Raw genomic sequence first — 15,596 nt, forward strand, 5'->3', positions numbered from 1 at the left:
GGTCCAGAAAAATTTATAATAATAATCTTTATTTATATAGCGCCAACATATTCCACAATCTAAATTCCCTATCAGTATGTCTTTGGAATGTGGGAGGAAACCGGAATGCCCGGAGGAAACCCACGCAAACACGGGGGAGAACATACAAACTCCTTGCAGATGTTGTTCTTGGTGGGATTCGAACCCAGGACTCCAGCACCGCAAGGCTGCAGTGCTAACCACTGAGCCCCCGTGCATCCCACATATTTTGGCAGTGACACAAGTTTTGACATTTAGCGGTTTACCAAAATATAATCAAGATAGTTAATTAACCCTTTAGTGACAGAGTCAACCTTGTCCTTAATGACAAGCCAATTTTTACAATTTTGACCACTGTCACTTTATGAGGTTATAACTCTGGAACGCTTAAACGGATCCCACTGATTCTGAGAATGTTTTTTCGTGACATATTGTACTTCATGTTAGTGGTAAACTTTCTTCGATATGACTTGCATTTATTTTTGAAAAACAAACAGAAATTTGGCAAAAATGTAGAAAATTTTACAGTTTTAAATTTTTATTAATTTTTATGCCCTTAAATCAGAGTCATACCGCACAAAATAGTTAATAAATAACATTTCCCAAATCAGCACAATTTTGAAAACATAATTTTTTTTGTTAGGACATCATAAGGGTTAAAATTTGACCAGTGATTTCTAATTTTTCCAACAAAATATACAAAAACATTTTTTAGGGACTACCTCACATTTGAAGTGAGTTTGGGGTAACAATACGACAGAAAATACCCAAAAGTGACACCATTCTAAAAACTGCACCCCTCCAGTTGCTCAAAACCACATTTAAGAAGTTTATTAACCCTTCATGTGCTTTACGAGAGCTAAAGCAATGTGGAAGGAAAAAAAATGAACATTTTACTTTTTTAACAAAAAAATTTACTTTAGATCCAACATTTTTTTATTTTCACAAGGGTAACAAGAGAACATGGGCCACAAAATTTGTTGTGCAATTTCTCCAAAGGACACTGATACTCTGTATTTGGGGGAAACCCCACTGTTTGGGCGCATGGCAGGGCTCAGAAGAGAGGGAGTACCGTTTGACTTTTTGAACCCAAAATTGGCTGGGATCAATGGCGGGCGCCATATTGCATTTGGAGGCCCCTGATGTACCTAAACAGTGGAAACCCCACAATTCTAACTCCAACCCTAACACAGCCCCTAACAGACCCTAATCCCAACCCTAACCCTAATCTCAACCCTAACCTCAATCCTAAAACTAACTCCAACACCACCCTAACCCCAACACGCCAAACGTATCCCCAACACAAGCGTAACCCAAACACATTTGTAACTCAAACACAAACGTATCCCCAGCACAACCCTAACCCAACACAATCCTAACCCCAACACAAACCTAACCCCCACACCACAACTGTAACCCCAATACCACAACCGTAACCTCAACACAACCCTAACCCTAGCCCCAACACTAGCCCTATCCCCAACCCTAACCCTAGCCCCAACCCTGTCCCTAGCTCCAACCGTAACCCTAGCTCAAACCCTAACCCTAGCCCAAACCATAACCCTAGCTCTACCCCCAACCCTGGAAAAATGGAAATAAGCACTTTTTTAAATTTTATTAATTTTACCTATCTAAGGGGGTGATAAAGGGGAGTTTGATTTACTATTTTCTTATTTTGATCACTGTGATAAGGTCTATCACAGTGATCAAAAGCCTGCTATTGCTGCCTGGTGCTGGCTGGCAGATCTCGGCAGGTGCACTGTGCATGCGCCCGCCATTTTCTTTCCTGAAGAAGACTATGAAGGATGGGAAACAGAGCCCTGGTGGGGCCTCGAAGGACCCCGTTTCTCTAGCTAGCTCATGCTATGCTATCATGGTAAACTAGCTTATATCAGAGGAAAGAGAAATAAGTGGGAAATTGGACTTTTTTTTTGCGGTCACCATTATTAGGTGAATAATGGCGATCGCAACACTGGTGATGGTAATAACTGACCCAAATCATGTTCTCCGGGGTCTCAGCTACCCCCAGTAGCCGAGACTCCAGAGATTTTTCAACGCTGTGGGGGCGCTTTACCCTTATTTTTCAGCGCTGTTAAAAAGTGGCACTAAAGAATAAGTACTTTTAACAGCTGCCATTAAAAGACCTATCAGTGATCATTAAGGGCTTAATCCAGTAGTGTAGCTACCGGGGGAGCAAAGGGTGTGGGCGCACCGGGCCTGGTGCTCTGAGGGGGCCCACCCAGAGCTACGCTACTGTAACTGTATTGGTGCGCGCAGAGCGCCAATACAGTTACATTGTGCAGCAGAGCAGGGAAAATCAATCTTCCTGCTCTGCCACCCCACCGCTATGGGGCCCCTGAGCAGGCTCGTCCCCCCCGCTATGGGGCCCCCTGCGGTCATCGGAAGATCAGCTGTACCGACATTTAGCCGATACAGCTGATCACATTGATGGGAGAAGGAGCGCTATGCTTCTTCTCCCATCATCCCCCTGTCAGTGTCGGCGTCTGACGTTGCCGACACTGACAGCGGGCGCGATGAAGTTACTGCCCCCGGCGCTCACTGTCAGGAGATCAGCAGGAGCAGCGCAGGAACGAGGAAGAAGAGAGGTGAGTATTCATTTTTTTTTTTATGGGTGCTGCTGCCTTATTACAGGGTCTGCCTATGGGGGGCTGTCTTAATACAGGGTCTGACTATGGGGGCTGCCTTATTACAGGGTCTGACTATGGGGGCTGCCTTATTACAGGGTCTGACTAGAGTTGAGAGACTTTTACTTTTTTCGGATCGAGTCGGGTTTCGCGAAACCCGACTTTGTCAAAAGTCGGGTGAAATCGGCCGATTATTGCGAAAAGTCGGGGGCCGACTGAAACACGAAACCCAATGCAAGTCAATGGGGAATTAAAGTCGGCAGTGAGTGGAGGACAGGAAAACACCTACAGTGCCCATTTTAATGCCAAAAACATAAATTCTTATTACTTAAGCTTGTCCATCTTAATTTACTTTATAATAATAGTTAGGCATTGAAAACTGGGGGTCATTTGGCTAAAGTTGTGGGGGGTGGGGCTGGCTCAAGATTTTCGTGAGCCCAGGAAACGCGGAATACGTCATGGCAGTGGAGAAGGGAGAGGTAAGTATTTCAACTTTGCAAGTGCTGTGATCCTGAGCATGCAGGGGGGCCCACTCGTTGGCACTGGCACAGGGCCCCTCATAGTATGGCGGTGTGTTTGACGGCGGGTGGTGCCTCCCACTGCCAGAGACACTTTTGCGTACTATGAGGGGCCCTGTGTCAGTGACATCGCCAACGAGTATGCCCCCCCACCTGATGAAGAAACCTGCACCTTCCTCTTTGTCTCCGTGTAAGGTGGTATAGTATGCGGGAAGGGAAACCTGAATTGCAGCAGGGTCAGATTCAGGCTGTGTAGAGTGCAAGGGGAGTGTAGTGGTCTGGGTCAATGTACCAGCAGACTCATCTAGCAGTGGCTGGGCAATGGGCAGGATGAAAAGGAAACACAGATATAGGCAAAAAAATAATAAAGTAGGCTAAATGCAGTTCAAAATTGGTAACAGGACTAAACAGACGGCATTGCTTTGTTCAGTGGAGGACAACTGTAATGAGTGGCAGACACAGTTAGTAGGCCCAAATGAAAAAGTAGGCTAAATGCAGTTCAAAATTGGTAACAGGACTAAACAGGCGGCATTGCTTTGTTCAGTGGAGGACAACTGTAATAAGTGGCTGACACAGTTAGTAGGCCAAAATAATAAAGTGGGCTAAATGTCAGCCCAAAAAATGTTCATAAATAAACTGGTGGCATAGCTAGGTACAGGGGTGGGCTCCTCTGCTGAGTAGCAGACAGTGGTAGTTGGCACAAAGTATTATCTGGTCTAAATGGAGGCCAGGGCCCCTGTATATTTTTACTATCATCTATCATTTCAACAAATTTGTATTGGCAGTGCCATTGAAGGATTTAACAGCACAGACTACACAGTGGTGGAGCAGGGAGAGGTAAGTATTGAAAGTGGTAGAGCACTGTTCGAGCTGGGGGAACACTCTCTCGTGGGTGGCAGTACTGGCACAGGGCCCCTCATATTACGATGGTGTGTCTGATGTTGGTTGTGCACCACCACCGTCAGAGACACTTCATTGTACTATGAGGGACCCTGTGCCAGTGCCGTCACCCAAGAGTGGGCGCACCCACCTGTTCAAGCAAATGGCCCTTGCACGGGTGCTTGTGCCAGGTGGTGACCACGGAACTGTGGGGGGGAGTCAGCCCATTTAGGGAGGTATAAAAAGGGCCTATGGTGGACATTCAGCAGCTGCAAATTGAGGAATTGGAGAAGTCAGTAAGAGGAGGCCAAAAGCAAGACATTTTTAAGGCAAGCTACGTGTCAGCAGGGGAAGGTGGGCCAAAATAAATTGAAATCCATGATTGGTTCATTTTAATGAAGGTTAGATCATCAACAGTCTGGGTAGTCAGACGTGTCCTTTTTTCGGTCAGTATTGAGCCATCAGCACTGAAGACTCTTTCTGATAGCACACTAGAAGCAGGGCAAGCGAGCTCCTGTAATGCATATTCTGCCAATTCAGGCCAGGTGTCTATTTTAGATGCCCAGTAATCAAAGGGGAATGACCTGTGAGGGAGAACATCGATAAGGGAGGAAAAGTAGTTTGTAACCATACTGGACAAATGCTGTCTCCTGTCACTTTGAAATGATGCAGCAGTACCTGTCGTGTCTGCGGTCATTGGGAAATCACTCCACAACCTGGTCATAAAACCCCTCTGTCCAGCACCACTTCGGATTTGTGCACCTCTAACACCTCTGCCATGTTGCCTCCTACGGCTCGTGTGAGAACCATCACCGCCGCTGTGTGCTGGGAATGCCTGAACCAAATGGTCTACAAGAGTTGCTTGTTTGGTAGCCAATATTTGCTCAGGGTTCTCATGTGGCATGATATTTTGTAATTTTCCTTTATATCGTGGATCCAGGAGGCAGGTCAACCAGTAATCGTCATCGGTCATCATTTTGATAATGCGGGGTTCCCTTTTTAGGATACGCAATGCATACTCAGCCATGTGGGCCAATGTTCCAGGTGTCAATTCACTGCTTGTGCTGGGTTGAGGAGCACTTTCTTGCAATTCAACATCGCCTGTGTCCCGCAAAAACCATGTACCTGACCTTGGAACGCCACCAGTTTCTATTGCCCCCTGTAAAGCATCCTCCTCCCATAAATATTCATCCCCATCCTCCTCCTCCTCCTTCTCTTCATCCGCCACCTCGTCCAGGAGAGTTTCCTGAGCAGACAATGGCTGACTGTCATCAAGGCTTCCCTCCTCCTTGGCTGCAGACGCCAGCTCCTTAATGTGCGTCAAACTTTGCATCAGCAGATGCATTAGTGGGATGCTCATGCTTATGATGGCGTCATCTGCACTTACCAGCTGTGTGCTTTCCTCAAAACACTGAAGGACTTGACAGAGGTCTTGGAGCTTCGACCACTGCACACCAGACAACTCCATGTCTGCCATCCAAGTGCCTGCCTGTGTATGTGTACACAAATTAATTACAGCACGCCTCTGTTCGTACAGCCTCTGAAGCATGTGCAGTGTGGAGTTCCACCTTGTTACAACGTTGATTATTAGGCAGTGCTGGGGAAGATTCAGCGATCGCTGATGGTTCAGCATACGGCTGGAGTGTACGGGCGACCGGCGGATGTGAGAGCAAAGTCTTCGCACCTTTAGGAGCAGGGCTGCTAACTCCGGATAATTTTTGAGGAAGCACTGCACCACCAGGTTCAAGGTGTGAGCCAGGCAAGGAATGTGTTTCAGTTCTGAAAGGGCTATGGCAGCCATAAAATTCCTTCCGTTATCACTGACTACCTTGCCTGCCTCAAGATGTACACTGCCCAGCCATGACTGAGTTTGTTGCTGCAAGTACTCGGCCAGTACTTCCGCGGTGTGTCTGTTGTCACCCAAACACTTCATTTGTAACACAGCCTGCTGACGCTTACCACTAGCTGTTCGATAATGGGACACCTTGTGTGCAACACTAGCAGCTGTGGATGGACTGGTCATGCGACTGTGCTCTGTGGACGAACTTTCACTTCTGGAGTAGGAGGAGGAGGGGTGGCGAACGCCTACAGCCAACTGTTTCCTAGACTGTGGGCTAGGCAGAACTGTCCCACTATGGCTGTCCCCTGTGGACCCTGCATCCACCACATTAACCCAGTGCGCCATGATGAACACGTAAAGTCCCTGGCCATGCCTACTGGTCCATGCATCTGTTGTGAGGTGCACCTTTCTTCTGACTGCCTCAGTGCATGGACAATGCGGTCTTTGACATGCTGGTGGAGGGCTGGGATGGTTTTTCCCACAAAGAACTGCCGACTGGGTAGGTCATAGCGTGGTACTGCGTAGGCCATCAGGGCTTTGAAATCTTCACTTTCAACCAACCGGTAGGGCATCATCTCTAACGAGATTAGTATAGCAATGTGGGCTTTCAAACCCTGTGTACGCGAATGAGAGGATGAGTACTTTATTTTCCTAACGAGAGTCTCTTGTAGGGTGAGCTGGACTGGAGAGGTGCATATGGTGGAACTAGCGGTGGGGGTGGTGGTGGACATGGCGGATTGAGAGAGGGTTGGTGATGGTATTCTTGATGTTGTCCTACATACAGTGTTTCCTACCAATAACCTTGTGATTCCCTGACTGCTTTGGCCTTGGCCACATTTGCTGCTTGTGGTGTCCTAAATGGAGGGTTTACAGTGAGGGAAGCAATGTAGCATTGCTGACTACCTTCATTCTGAGCAGGTGCACCAACGGTACGCGACGTTTGGTAGTTAGTCCAGGCTTGCAAGTGCATGCTGGTTAAATGTCTAAGCATGCATGTTGTATTTAAATTTTGAAGATTCTTCCCTCTGCTAAAGGTCTTTGAGCATTTTTTACAGATAACTTTTGACTGATCATTCGGATCTTGGTTAAAAAATTGCCACGCTAAACTCTTCCTACTATGGAATACCTTTTCAGGCATTGCATGCTGTGCTACTTTCACCGGATGGCCACGCTGTCCTACAACCGTTTTTGACAAACGTTTTTGGCCTGATACTGGCCTGCCAGATGACAGCTTTTGCAATGTAGATGGCTGCTGCGGATCATCCTTCTCCACTTCTGAGCTACTGGCAGTGGCACCCTCTTCCCCCAATGGCTGCCAATCTGGGTCAACAACTGGGTCATCTATCACTTCCTCTTCAATGTCATGTGCACCTTCCTCTGTGTCACCGTGTAAGGTACTATACCGTTCGGGACGGGGCACCATAGTCTCATCAGGGTCAGATTCTGGCTCAGTACACTGCGAGGGCAATGTAGTGATCTGAGTCAATGGAACAGCATAATAATCTAGCTGTGGCTGTGCATCAGTGCACTCCATGTCCGATTCATCTTGTAATGGGCAGTTAACAATTTCCCTTTCTAACCCAGGCACGGTATGTGTAAAGAGCTCCATGGAGTAACCTGTAGTGTCGCCTGCCGCATCCTTCACTTTTGGTTTGGGTGAAGGACACAAGGAAACGTCTTGTTCCTGACCGGGAGCATCCACTGATGACTCGCTGCTTTTATATTTTGAACTTTCTGAAGAGGAGACGAAAGAGCTAGAGGCTGAGTCAGCAAGGAAAGCCAAAACTTTTTCCTGCTGCTCCGGCTTTAAAAGCCATTTTCCTACTCCCAGATAAGGGAGCCTTCCAGACCTTGTGTAGCCAGACGATGATGCTGGCTCAACACCTCCAGCCTTAGGTGCTATTGTGCTTTTGCCACTACCACCACATGCACCACCAGCACCACCACCATCAGTACCAGCTGGCAACCACCGCCCACGGGCTCTTCCACAAGACTTCCTCATTTTTTGGAAGATTTAACCGAAATAACAACCGTTATATGGTACTGTAAAACAAGGTAGAAGGTGTATATAAACTTGTTGAGAATTTAAATCTCCCTTTTTTTTGGGAGACTGAACCAAACTCAGGCCCTGTGCATAAAACAACATAATGTAAGTGGCAGAAAGTGGCTGGCTGATATACGACAAACTGACAGGACTGAAGTATATCCACTTTGTGAGAATTTGAATCTCACTTTTTGGGGGGGGGGCGGCAGACAGAACCAAAACTCAGGTCCTGTGCATAAAACAACACAATGTAAGTTGCAGAAAGTGGCTGGCTGATATACGACAAACTGACAGGACTGAAGTATATCCACTTTGTGAGAATTTGAATCTCCCTTTTTTGGGGGGAGACTGAACTAAAACTCAGGCCCAGTGTATAAAACAACACAATCTAAGTGGCAGAAAGTGGCTGGAAGATATATGAAAAAATACAAAGACTGTAGTACTATTTTAATCTCCCTACAATTTTCTCAGGAAAAGTATGGCAGCAATAAAAAGGACTGCTGCACACAAAAGTGTGGACAAATAAACAAGATAACTGTGCAGAAAGGAGCAACAGGATTTTTGCTTTTAAAAAGGCAGTTGGTTTGCACGGCAGCGTGCAAACAGCAATGCAGCTATCAGGGAGCCTTATAAGGTAGTCTAATAAACTACAGAGCTGATGCACAAAAATATAGCCTCCACTGTCCCTGCAAACAAATGGTGGTGTTGGACAGTGGAAATCGCTACAGCACAAGCAGTTTGGGGGTTGATCTTCCCTCACTAACTATATCCCTTCTTCTGATGAAGCTGCGGCAACCTCTCCCTATGCTAAGATCGGCAGAAGTAAGATGGCAGTCGGCGTGCACGCCCCTTTATAGCCCCTGTGACGCCGCAGAAAGAAAGCCAATCACTGTCATGCCCTTCTCTAAGATGGTGGGGACCGAGACCTATGTCATCACGCTGCCCACATTCTGCGTCCTCCTTCATTGGCTGAAAAATAGCGCTGAAAGCATCATATGAAACGCGACTTTTGCGCGCAGATGGCCGATCCCACACTAGGATCGGGTCAGGTTTCATGAAACCCGACTTTGCCGAAAGTCTGCGATTTTTGAATTTGTCCGATCCGTTTCGCTCAACCCTAGGTCTGACTGTAGGGGTGCTGCCTCATTACAGGGTGTGACTATGGGGGCTGCCTTATTACAGGGTCTGACTATGGGGGCTGGCTTATTATAGGGTGTGACTATAGGGGTGCTGCCTCATTACAGGGTCTGACTATAGGGGTGCTGCCTTATTACAGGGTCTGACTATGGGGGCTGCCTTATTACAGGGTCTGACTATGGGGGTGCTGCCTCATTACAGGGTCTGACTATGGGGGTGCTTCCTTATTACAGGGTCTGACTATGGGGGTGCTGCCTCATTACTGGGTCTGACTATGGGGGTGCTTCCTTATTACAGGGTCTGACTATGGTGGTGCTGCCTTATTACAGGGTCTGCTTATAGGGGTGCTGCCTTATTACAGGGTCTGACTATGGGGGCTGCCTTATTACTGGGTCTGACTATGGGGGTGCAGCCTTATTACAGGGTCTGCCTATGGGGGTGCTGCCTTATTACAGGGTCGGCCTATATGGGGGCTGCCTTATGCTATAGAGTCTGCCTATGGGGAGTGCATTGTGCTATATTGTGGACTATTTGGTGCATTATGCTACTGTATATGGAGGCTATCTAGAGGGCCATCATACAGTATGGAGATTACAGTGTGGGGGTCATTATACATTGTTGGAGCCATGAAACAGTTTGGGGGCTACTAAGGAGTCAGTATACTGTGTGGGCGGTATTATACAGTGAGGGGGCATTATACTGTGTATAAGAGAGCATCTTGCTGTGTATAGGGGAGCTGTATGGGGAGAGACTCGGGACACTATTAAAAGTAAAGTGGGCACTTATTGTTATAGGGGAACTCAGGTTACTGTGGCTATTAAAGGGGCACACAGGACAATATTACTTTCTAGGGGGCAAAATATGGGCACTGTTTTCTAGGTCACTTGCACCCAGTATTACTATATTATAGAGGGGTGCTTTAGAATTTAGAGGGCACAGAGAACCACACAGCAGGTGCAGTAATAGGGACATATACGGCAGCAACGGCTCAGTATTGGGGTATCAGGTGCAGTAATAGGGACACATACCGCAGCAGCAGCTCAGTATTGGGGTATCAGGTGCAGTAATAGGGACACAACTGCAGCAGCGGCTCAGTATTGGGGTATCAGGTGCAGTAATAGGGACATATACGGCAGCAGCGGCTCAGTATTGGGGTATCTGGGGCAGTAATAGGGACACATATGGCAGCAGAGGCTCAGTATTGGGGTATCAGATGGAGTAATAGGGACAGATATGGCAGCAGCGGCTCAGCATTGGGGTATCAGGTGCAGTAATAGGGACACATATGGCAGCAGCGGCTCAGTATTGGGGTATCAGGTGCAGTAATAGGGACACAACTGCTGCAGCGTCTCAGTATTGGGGTATCAGCAGGATGAGGAGTTTGTGCAGGTTGGAAATAGATGGTGATGGGGCTGGAATGTGAGAATATAATAATAGGGACACATACAGCAGCAGCGGCTCAGTATTGGGGTATCAGGTGCAGTAACAGGGACACAACTGCTGCAGTGTCTCAGTATTGGGGTATCAGCAGGATGAGGAGTTTGTGCAGGTTGGAGATAGATGGTGATGGGGCTGGAATGTGAGAATATAATAATAGGGACACATACAGCAGCAGCGGCTCAGTATTGGGGTATCAGGTGCAGTAATAGGGACACATACGGCAGCAGCGGCTCAGTATTGGGATAATCAGGGGCAGTAATATGGACACATACGGCATCAGCAGCTCAGTATTGGGGTATCAGGTGCAGTAATAGTGACACATGCGGCAGCAGCGGCTCAGTATTGGGGTATCAGGTGCAGTAATAGGGTCACATATGGCAGCAGAGGCTCAGTATTGGGGTATCAGGGGCAGTAATAGGGACACATATGGCAGCAGAGGCTCAGTATTGGGGTATCAGGTGCAGTAATAGGGACACATATGGCTGCAGCTGCTCAGTATTGGGGTATCAGGAACAGTAATAGTGACACATACGGCAGCAGCGGCTCAGTATCGGGGTATCAGGAGCAGTAATAGGGACACATGGCAGCAGAGGCTCAGTATTGGGGTATCAGGGGCAGTAATAGGGACACATATGGCAGCAGAGGCTCAGTATTGGGGTATCAGGTGCAGTAATAGGGACACATATGGCTGCAGCTGCTCAGTATTGGGGTATCAGGTGCAGTAATAGTGACACATACGGCAGCAGCGGCTCAGTATCGGGGTATCAGGAGCAGTAATAGGGACACATGGCAGCAGAGGCTCAGTATTGGGGCATCAGGGGCAGTAATAGGGACACAACTGCTGCAGTGTCTCAGTATTGGGGTATCAGGGGCAGTAACATGGACATATATGTCAGCAGCGGCTCAGTATTGGGGTATCAGCAGGATGAGGAGTTTGTGCCTGTTGGAGATAGATGGTGATGTGGCTGGAATATGAGAAGTTAAATGTGTCTTTGTTGTATTCTGTGCAGACGAGTTGTCGCTGGAAGAAGTTCTCATGTCGATCTTGGCCAGATGGAAAAGACGGGAAAAATGAACGATTCCATCAGAAAGAACGTCAGTGGTAAGACATTATCTGTAACTGTGTTGTGATCTGTTATATGTTCCGTAGGGCTGGTATCTACCACTGACCGTATGGCGGTAATATCCATGTTGGTCTTTATATAGAAATTATCTTCAATAACAGCGCGGTCATCTCCTGAGGTTCTCCTCCACTATTAGGGTGCGTCACTGAGTTGTAATCAAGGTTACCTGGTTAGGGGCCCACTCAGAAGTTTCGCCCCCCCTCGAACCAAAACCCTAGCTACGCCTCTGGGTTAATCAATATGCACTTAAAGTGCAGACTCTCAGCCTAATTGGAGTAAGGGTGTAGGAATTACAGCTCTTTAACATATAGCTGCCTCTTTTACAAGGGCCCAAAGGTAATTGGACAATTATCTCAAAAGCTCACCAAGGACAACATCTGCAAGGAGTTTGTATGTTCTCACTGTTTATGTGGGTTTCCTCCGGGTACTCCGGTTTCCTCCCACACTCCAAAGACATACTGATAGGGATTCTAGATTGTGAGCTCAATTGGGGACAGTGATGATAATGCAGGTAAAGCGCTGTGGAATTAACAGTGCTATGTAAGTGAGTCTAATAAATAAATACATTTTCAAACATTATAGCTCAATAAACGTACAAACTCAAGTCTCCATATCCTTAAAGGTGATGTCATTTTTACTTCATTTTAACAACTGTGTTGGTGACATATCGTTATTGCATTTACTAGCACATAAATATTACAATTTACAATTTCTCTCCGATACTGTTATTTTCAGGTCTTACTTTATATTCTATAACTTTGAGGCCTATGAGAACTTAAATAATTTCTTTATTAATACATGTTTTTAAAATAGGTTCTCTTTTTAGGTATATTCATGTAGAACCTTTCCCAGGCTGGCTTATCCATACATTACTGCTGAAAGATCTGTAATTTCATCAAATAATTATATTTTTCCATAATAATTTACAAGAGTACCAGCTTTTCTTAATCTTTAAAACTAAGTAGAAACGGGTAATAAATACTGCTTATCAATCCCGTCAGTAGAGGTTTCAATAACCCTGTTACAGACAGGCTGTTGGAGAATGTGTAGCAAAGTACCGTACAGGTCTGTAGCCTGTGAGAGAGAGCTATGGTGACACCATCATCAATGTCAGTGCTCTGCTGCTGACTGATAAGCAGCATATTGTAGATATGGTGGGACCTAACCATTGGGACTCCACCTGATCACAAGAATCGGGGTTCCAAAGTCCCCTTTGTAAATGTAACAGTAGTGAGCATGTGCAGGCATTGCTCTATTCACTGAAACAGTGGCGGTCAAGCATGTTCACTACTGCTGGTTGATGCTGCTGGGAGTAAATTTGACACCACTCTTGGGTGTGTTTTTGGAGCTCTCTGGTAAAGTTCTTGCATCACCATAAAGTGGTCAATGAGGCCTGAGTATAAAAACTTTGAGAAGCCCGAAATTGGCATTGATTTCTTAATATATTTCATACTGATTTTTCAATAGATTTAACCTAAAACAGAAAATATACCAAAACCACCCCAAATTTTGTCATGTAATTTTCAAGACCGTGGTTTGTGGAACCACTTTGCCACGGCCCGCGGAGACCCTGAAGGGGCGTGAGTAAGCGATCACCTGACTATTCATCAAAGCCTATGATGGTGAAGTTAGACTTGGCTCCCGATGAATGCCAGGTGCCACTCCAGGACAGACCAATGGTTGCGCCAGAATGTCTGACCCAGAAGGACAGGTTGGATGGAGAAGCAGGCAGAGCTTGCATCAGAGTGCAGTAGGCAGGATTTGCATCAGAGTATAGCAGGCAGGATTTGTACTGGTATGCGACCTTATAAAACTTAGACTGAAACAGGAAGTTTGCTCAGGCGCATCCCCAGTGGGGAGGAAGCAATATATACCTAATGTCCCACAGCTATTGGCTGGGGAGGAAATAGCAATTGCATGCGCTGACCCTTTAAGAGGTTGGAAGTACATGCGCGCGTGCCCTAAGGATATGGCTAGAGGATCGGCTGGAAGCATGCAGAGCATGGGGAAGGGAAGAACTGACCCCAGTACGGGTGAGTGAAGAGACACGCCGGAGACCTTGCCTGTCAGAGCAGGACTCCGGTGTGATGCTATCAATAATATACCAGCAAAATGATAATGCAATGTCTAAATTGATCATTCTAGGTTAATTTGTAACAATGACACAATTTTATAATTTTATCATAACAATTTCACAAAAACAGAAGTTTCAGGAGCCCTCCCTACACTTACCTTTGCTCCCTTTTGACCAGGAAGGCCAATTATACCATCCGTTCCCAATGATCCAGGTAAGCCCTATAAAATAGTAGTAAAAAAATAATAACATAAGTTAAATTTAAATCAAATACATTATTTCTCATGGTATCGGAATATGTATTGTGACTAGCAACATTGCCACTTACACATCACCTGCAGTAGTGAACTATTGAAGCCTCTGAGATCCCAGGAGTACAATCATTATTAACCATTGGTGTAAGTGAAGTTCTATATCTGTAAGGCCGGGATCACACATGCGAGAAACATTTCCATGTCTCGCATGTGAAATCCAAGCTCTGGCGCTGGCACTCCAGAGCGGAGCGTGCGGCTCCATGTGTTGCTATGCGGCCGCACGCTCCGCTCCACAGTGCCGACGCCAGAGCTTGGATTTCACATGCGAGACACGGATGTGATTCTCGCATGTGTGATCCCGGCCTAAGACAAAGTATGACTGCTATACCTAACCTAATATATTGTTTTCCAATACAACTAAAACACTACTATAAAGGCAGAAAAGATAAGGTTATTTGGAATGAGCACAACAAAGCCAATGCTATAATAAGCTCTAAGTTTATTTGGATGACATATGAAGAACTGAAAACTTGACTAGGAGTCCATTACTTGGTATTTTCCCTATAAAAAAATATCATAGTGTGTAATACTCATAAACATTATCAATAAATGTCGAGTCCAAATTTTATGTGCCAAATAACATTCTATTTTTATGTAATGTTACTTCTCTGATTGAGCCATAATGTTTTAAAACCTATCGCTTGGGTGGGTTTACTGTACACATATTACAACAGCCACTGAAGGAAGCTTAGTCTAGGATGCCAAACGGTTTAACCCCTTCATGACCCAGCCTATTTTGACCTTAAAGACCTTGCCGTTTTTTGCAATTCTGACCAGTGTCCCTTTATGAGGTAATAACTCAGGAACGCTAGCGGTTCTGAGACTGTTTTTTCGTGACATATTGGGCTTCATGTTAGTGGTAAATTTAGGTCAATAAATTCTGCATTTATTTGTGATAAAAACGGAAATTTGGCGAAAATTTTGAAAATTTTGCAATTTTTACATTTTGAATTTTTATTCTGTTAAACCAGAGAGTTATGTGACACAAAATAGTTAATAAATAACATTTCCCACATGTATACTTTACATCAGCACAATTTTGGAAACAAATTTTTTTTTTTTGCTAGGAAGTTATAAGGGTTAAAATTTGACTAGCGATTTCTCATTTTTACAACGAAATTTACAAAACCATTTTTTTTAGGGACCACCTCACATTTGAAGTCAGTTTGAGGGGTCTATATGGCTGAAAATACCCAAAAGTGACACCATTCTAAAAAATGCACCCCTCAAGGTACTCAAAACCACATTCAAGAAGTTTATTAACCCTTCAGGTGCTTCACAGCAGCAGAAGCAACATGGAAGGAAAAAATGAACATTTAACTTTTTAGTCACAAAAATAATTTTTAGCAACAATTTTTTTATTTTCCCAATGGTAAAAGGAGAAACTGAACCACGAAAGTTGTTGTCCAATTTGTCCTGAGTACGCTGATACCTCATATGTGGGGGTAAACCACTGTTTGGGCGCACAGCAGGGCTTGGAAGGGAAGGAGCGCCATTTGACTTTTTGAATGAAAAATTGGCTCCACTCTTTAGCGGACACCATGTCAGGTTTGGAGAGACCCA

General features: G+C 45.6%; 1 protein-coding gene across 2 annotated transcripts in view; it reads right to left on the reverse strand.

Annotated features, from left to right (window-relative positions):
* COL15A1 (collagen type XV alpha 1 chain) overlaps positions 1–15,596 on the reverse strand; it is a 1,189,398-nt gene that overhangs the window by 546,512 nt on the left and 627,290 nt on the right. For both annotated transcript variants that reach the window (XM_069730463.1, XM_069730464.1), the window contains exon 14: positions 13,878–13,940. In XM_069730463.1, coding sequence (XP_069586564.1) covers positions 13,878–13,940 — 63 coding nt within the window. The remainder of the gene's footprint in view (positions 1–13,877; positions 13,941–15,596) is intronic.

Source organism: Ranitomeya imitator, chromosome 6 (genome assembly GCF_032444005.1).
Source record: "Ranitomeya imitator isolate aRanImi1 chromosome 6, aRanImi1.pri, whole genome shotgun sequence".
NCBI classification, from domain to species: Eukaryota; Metazoa; Chordata; class Amphibia; order Anura; family Dendrobatidae; genus Ranitomeya; species Ranitomeya imitator.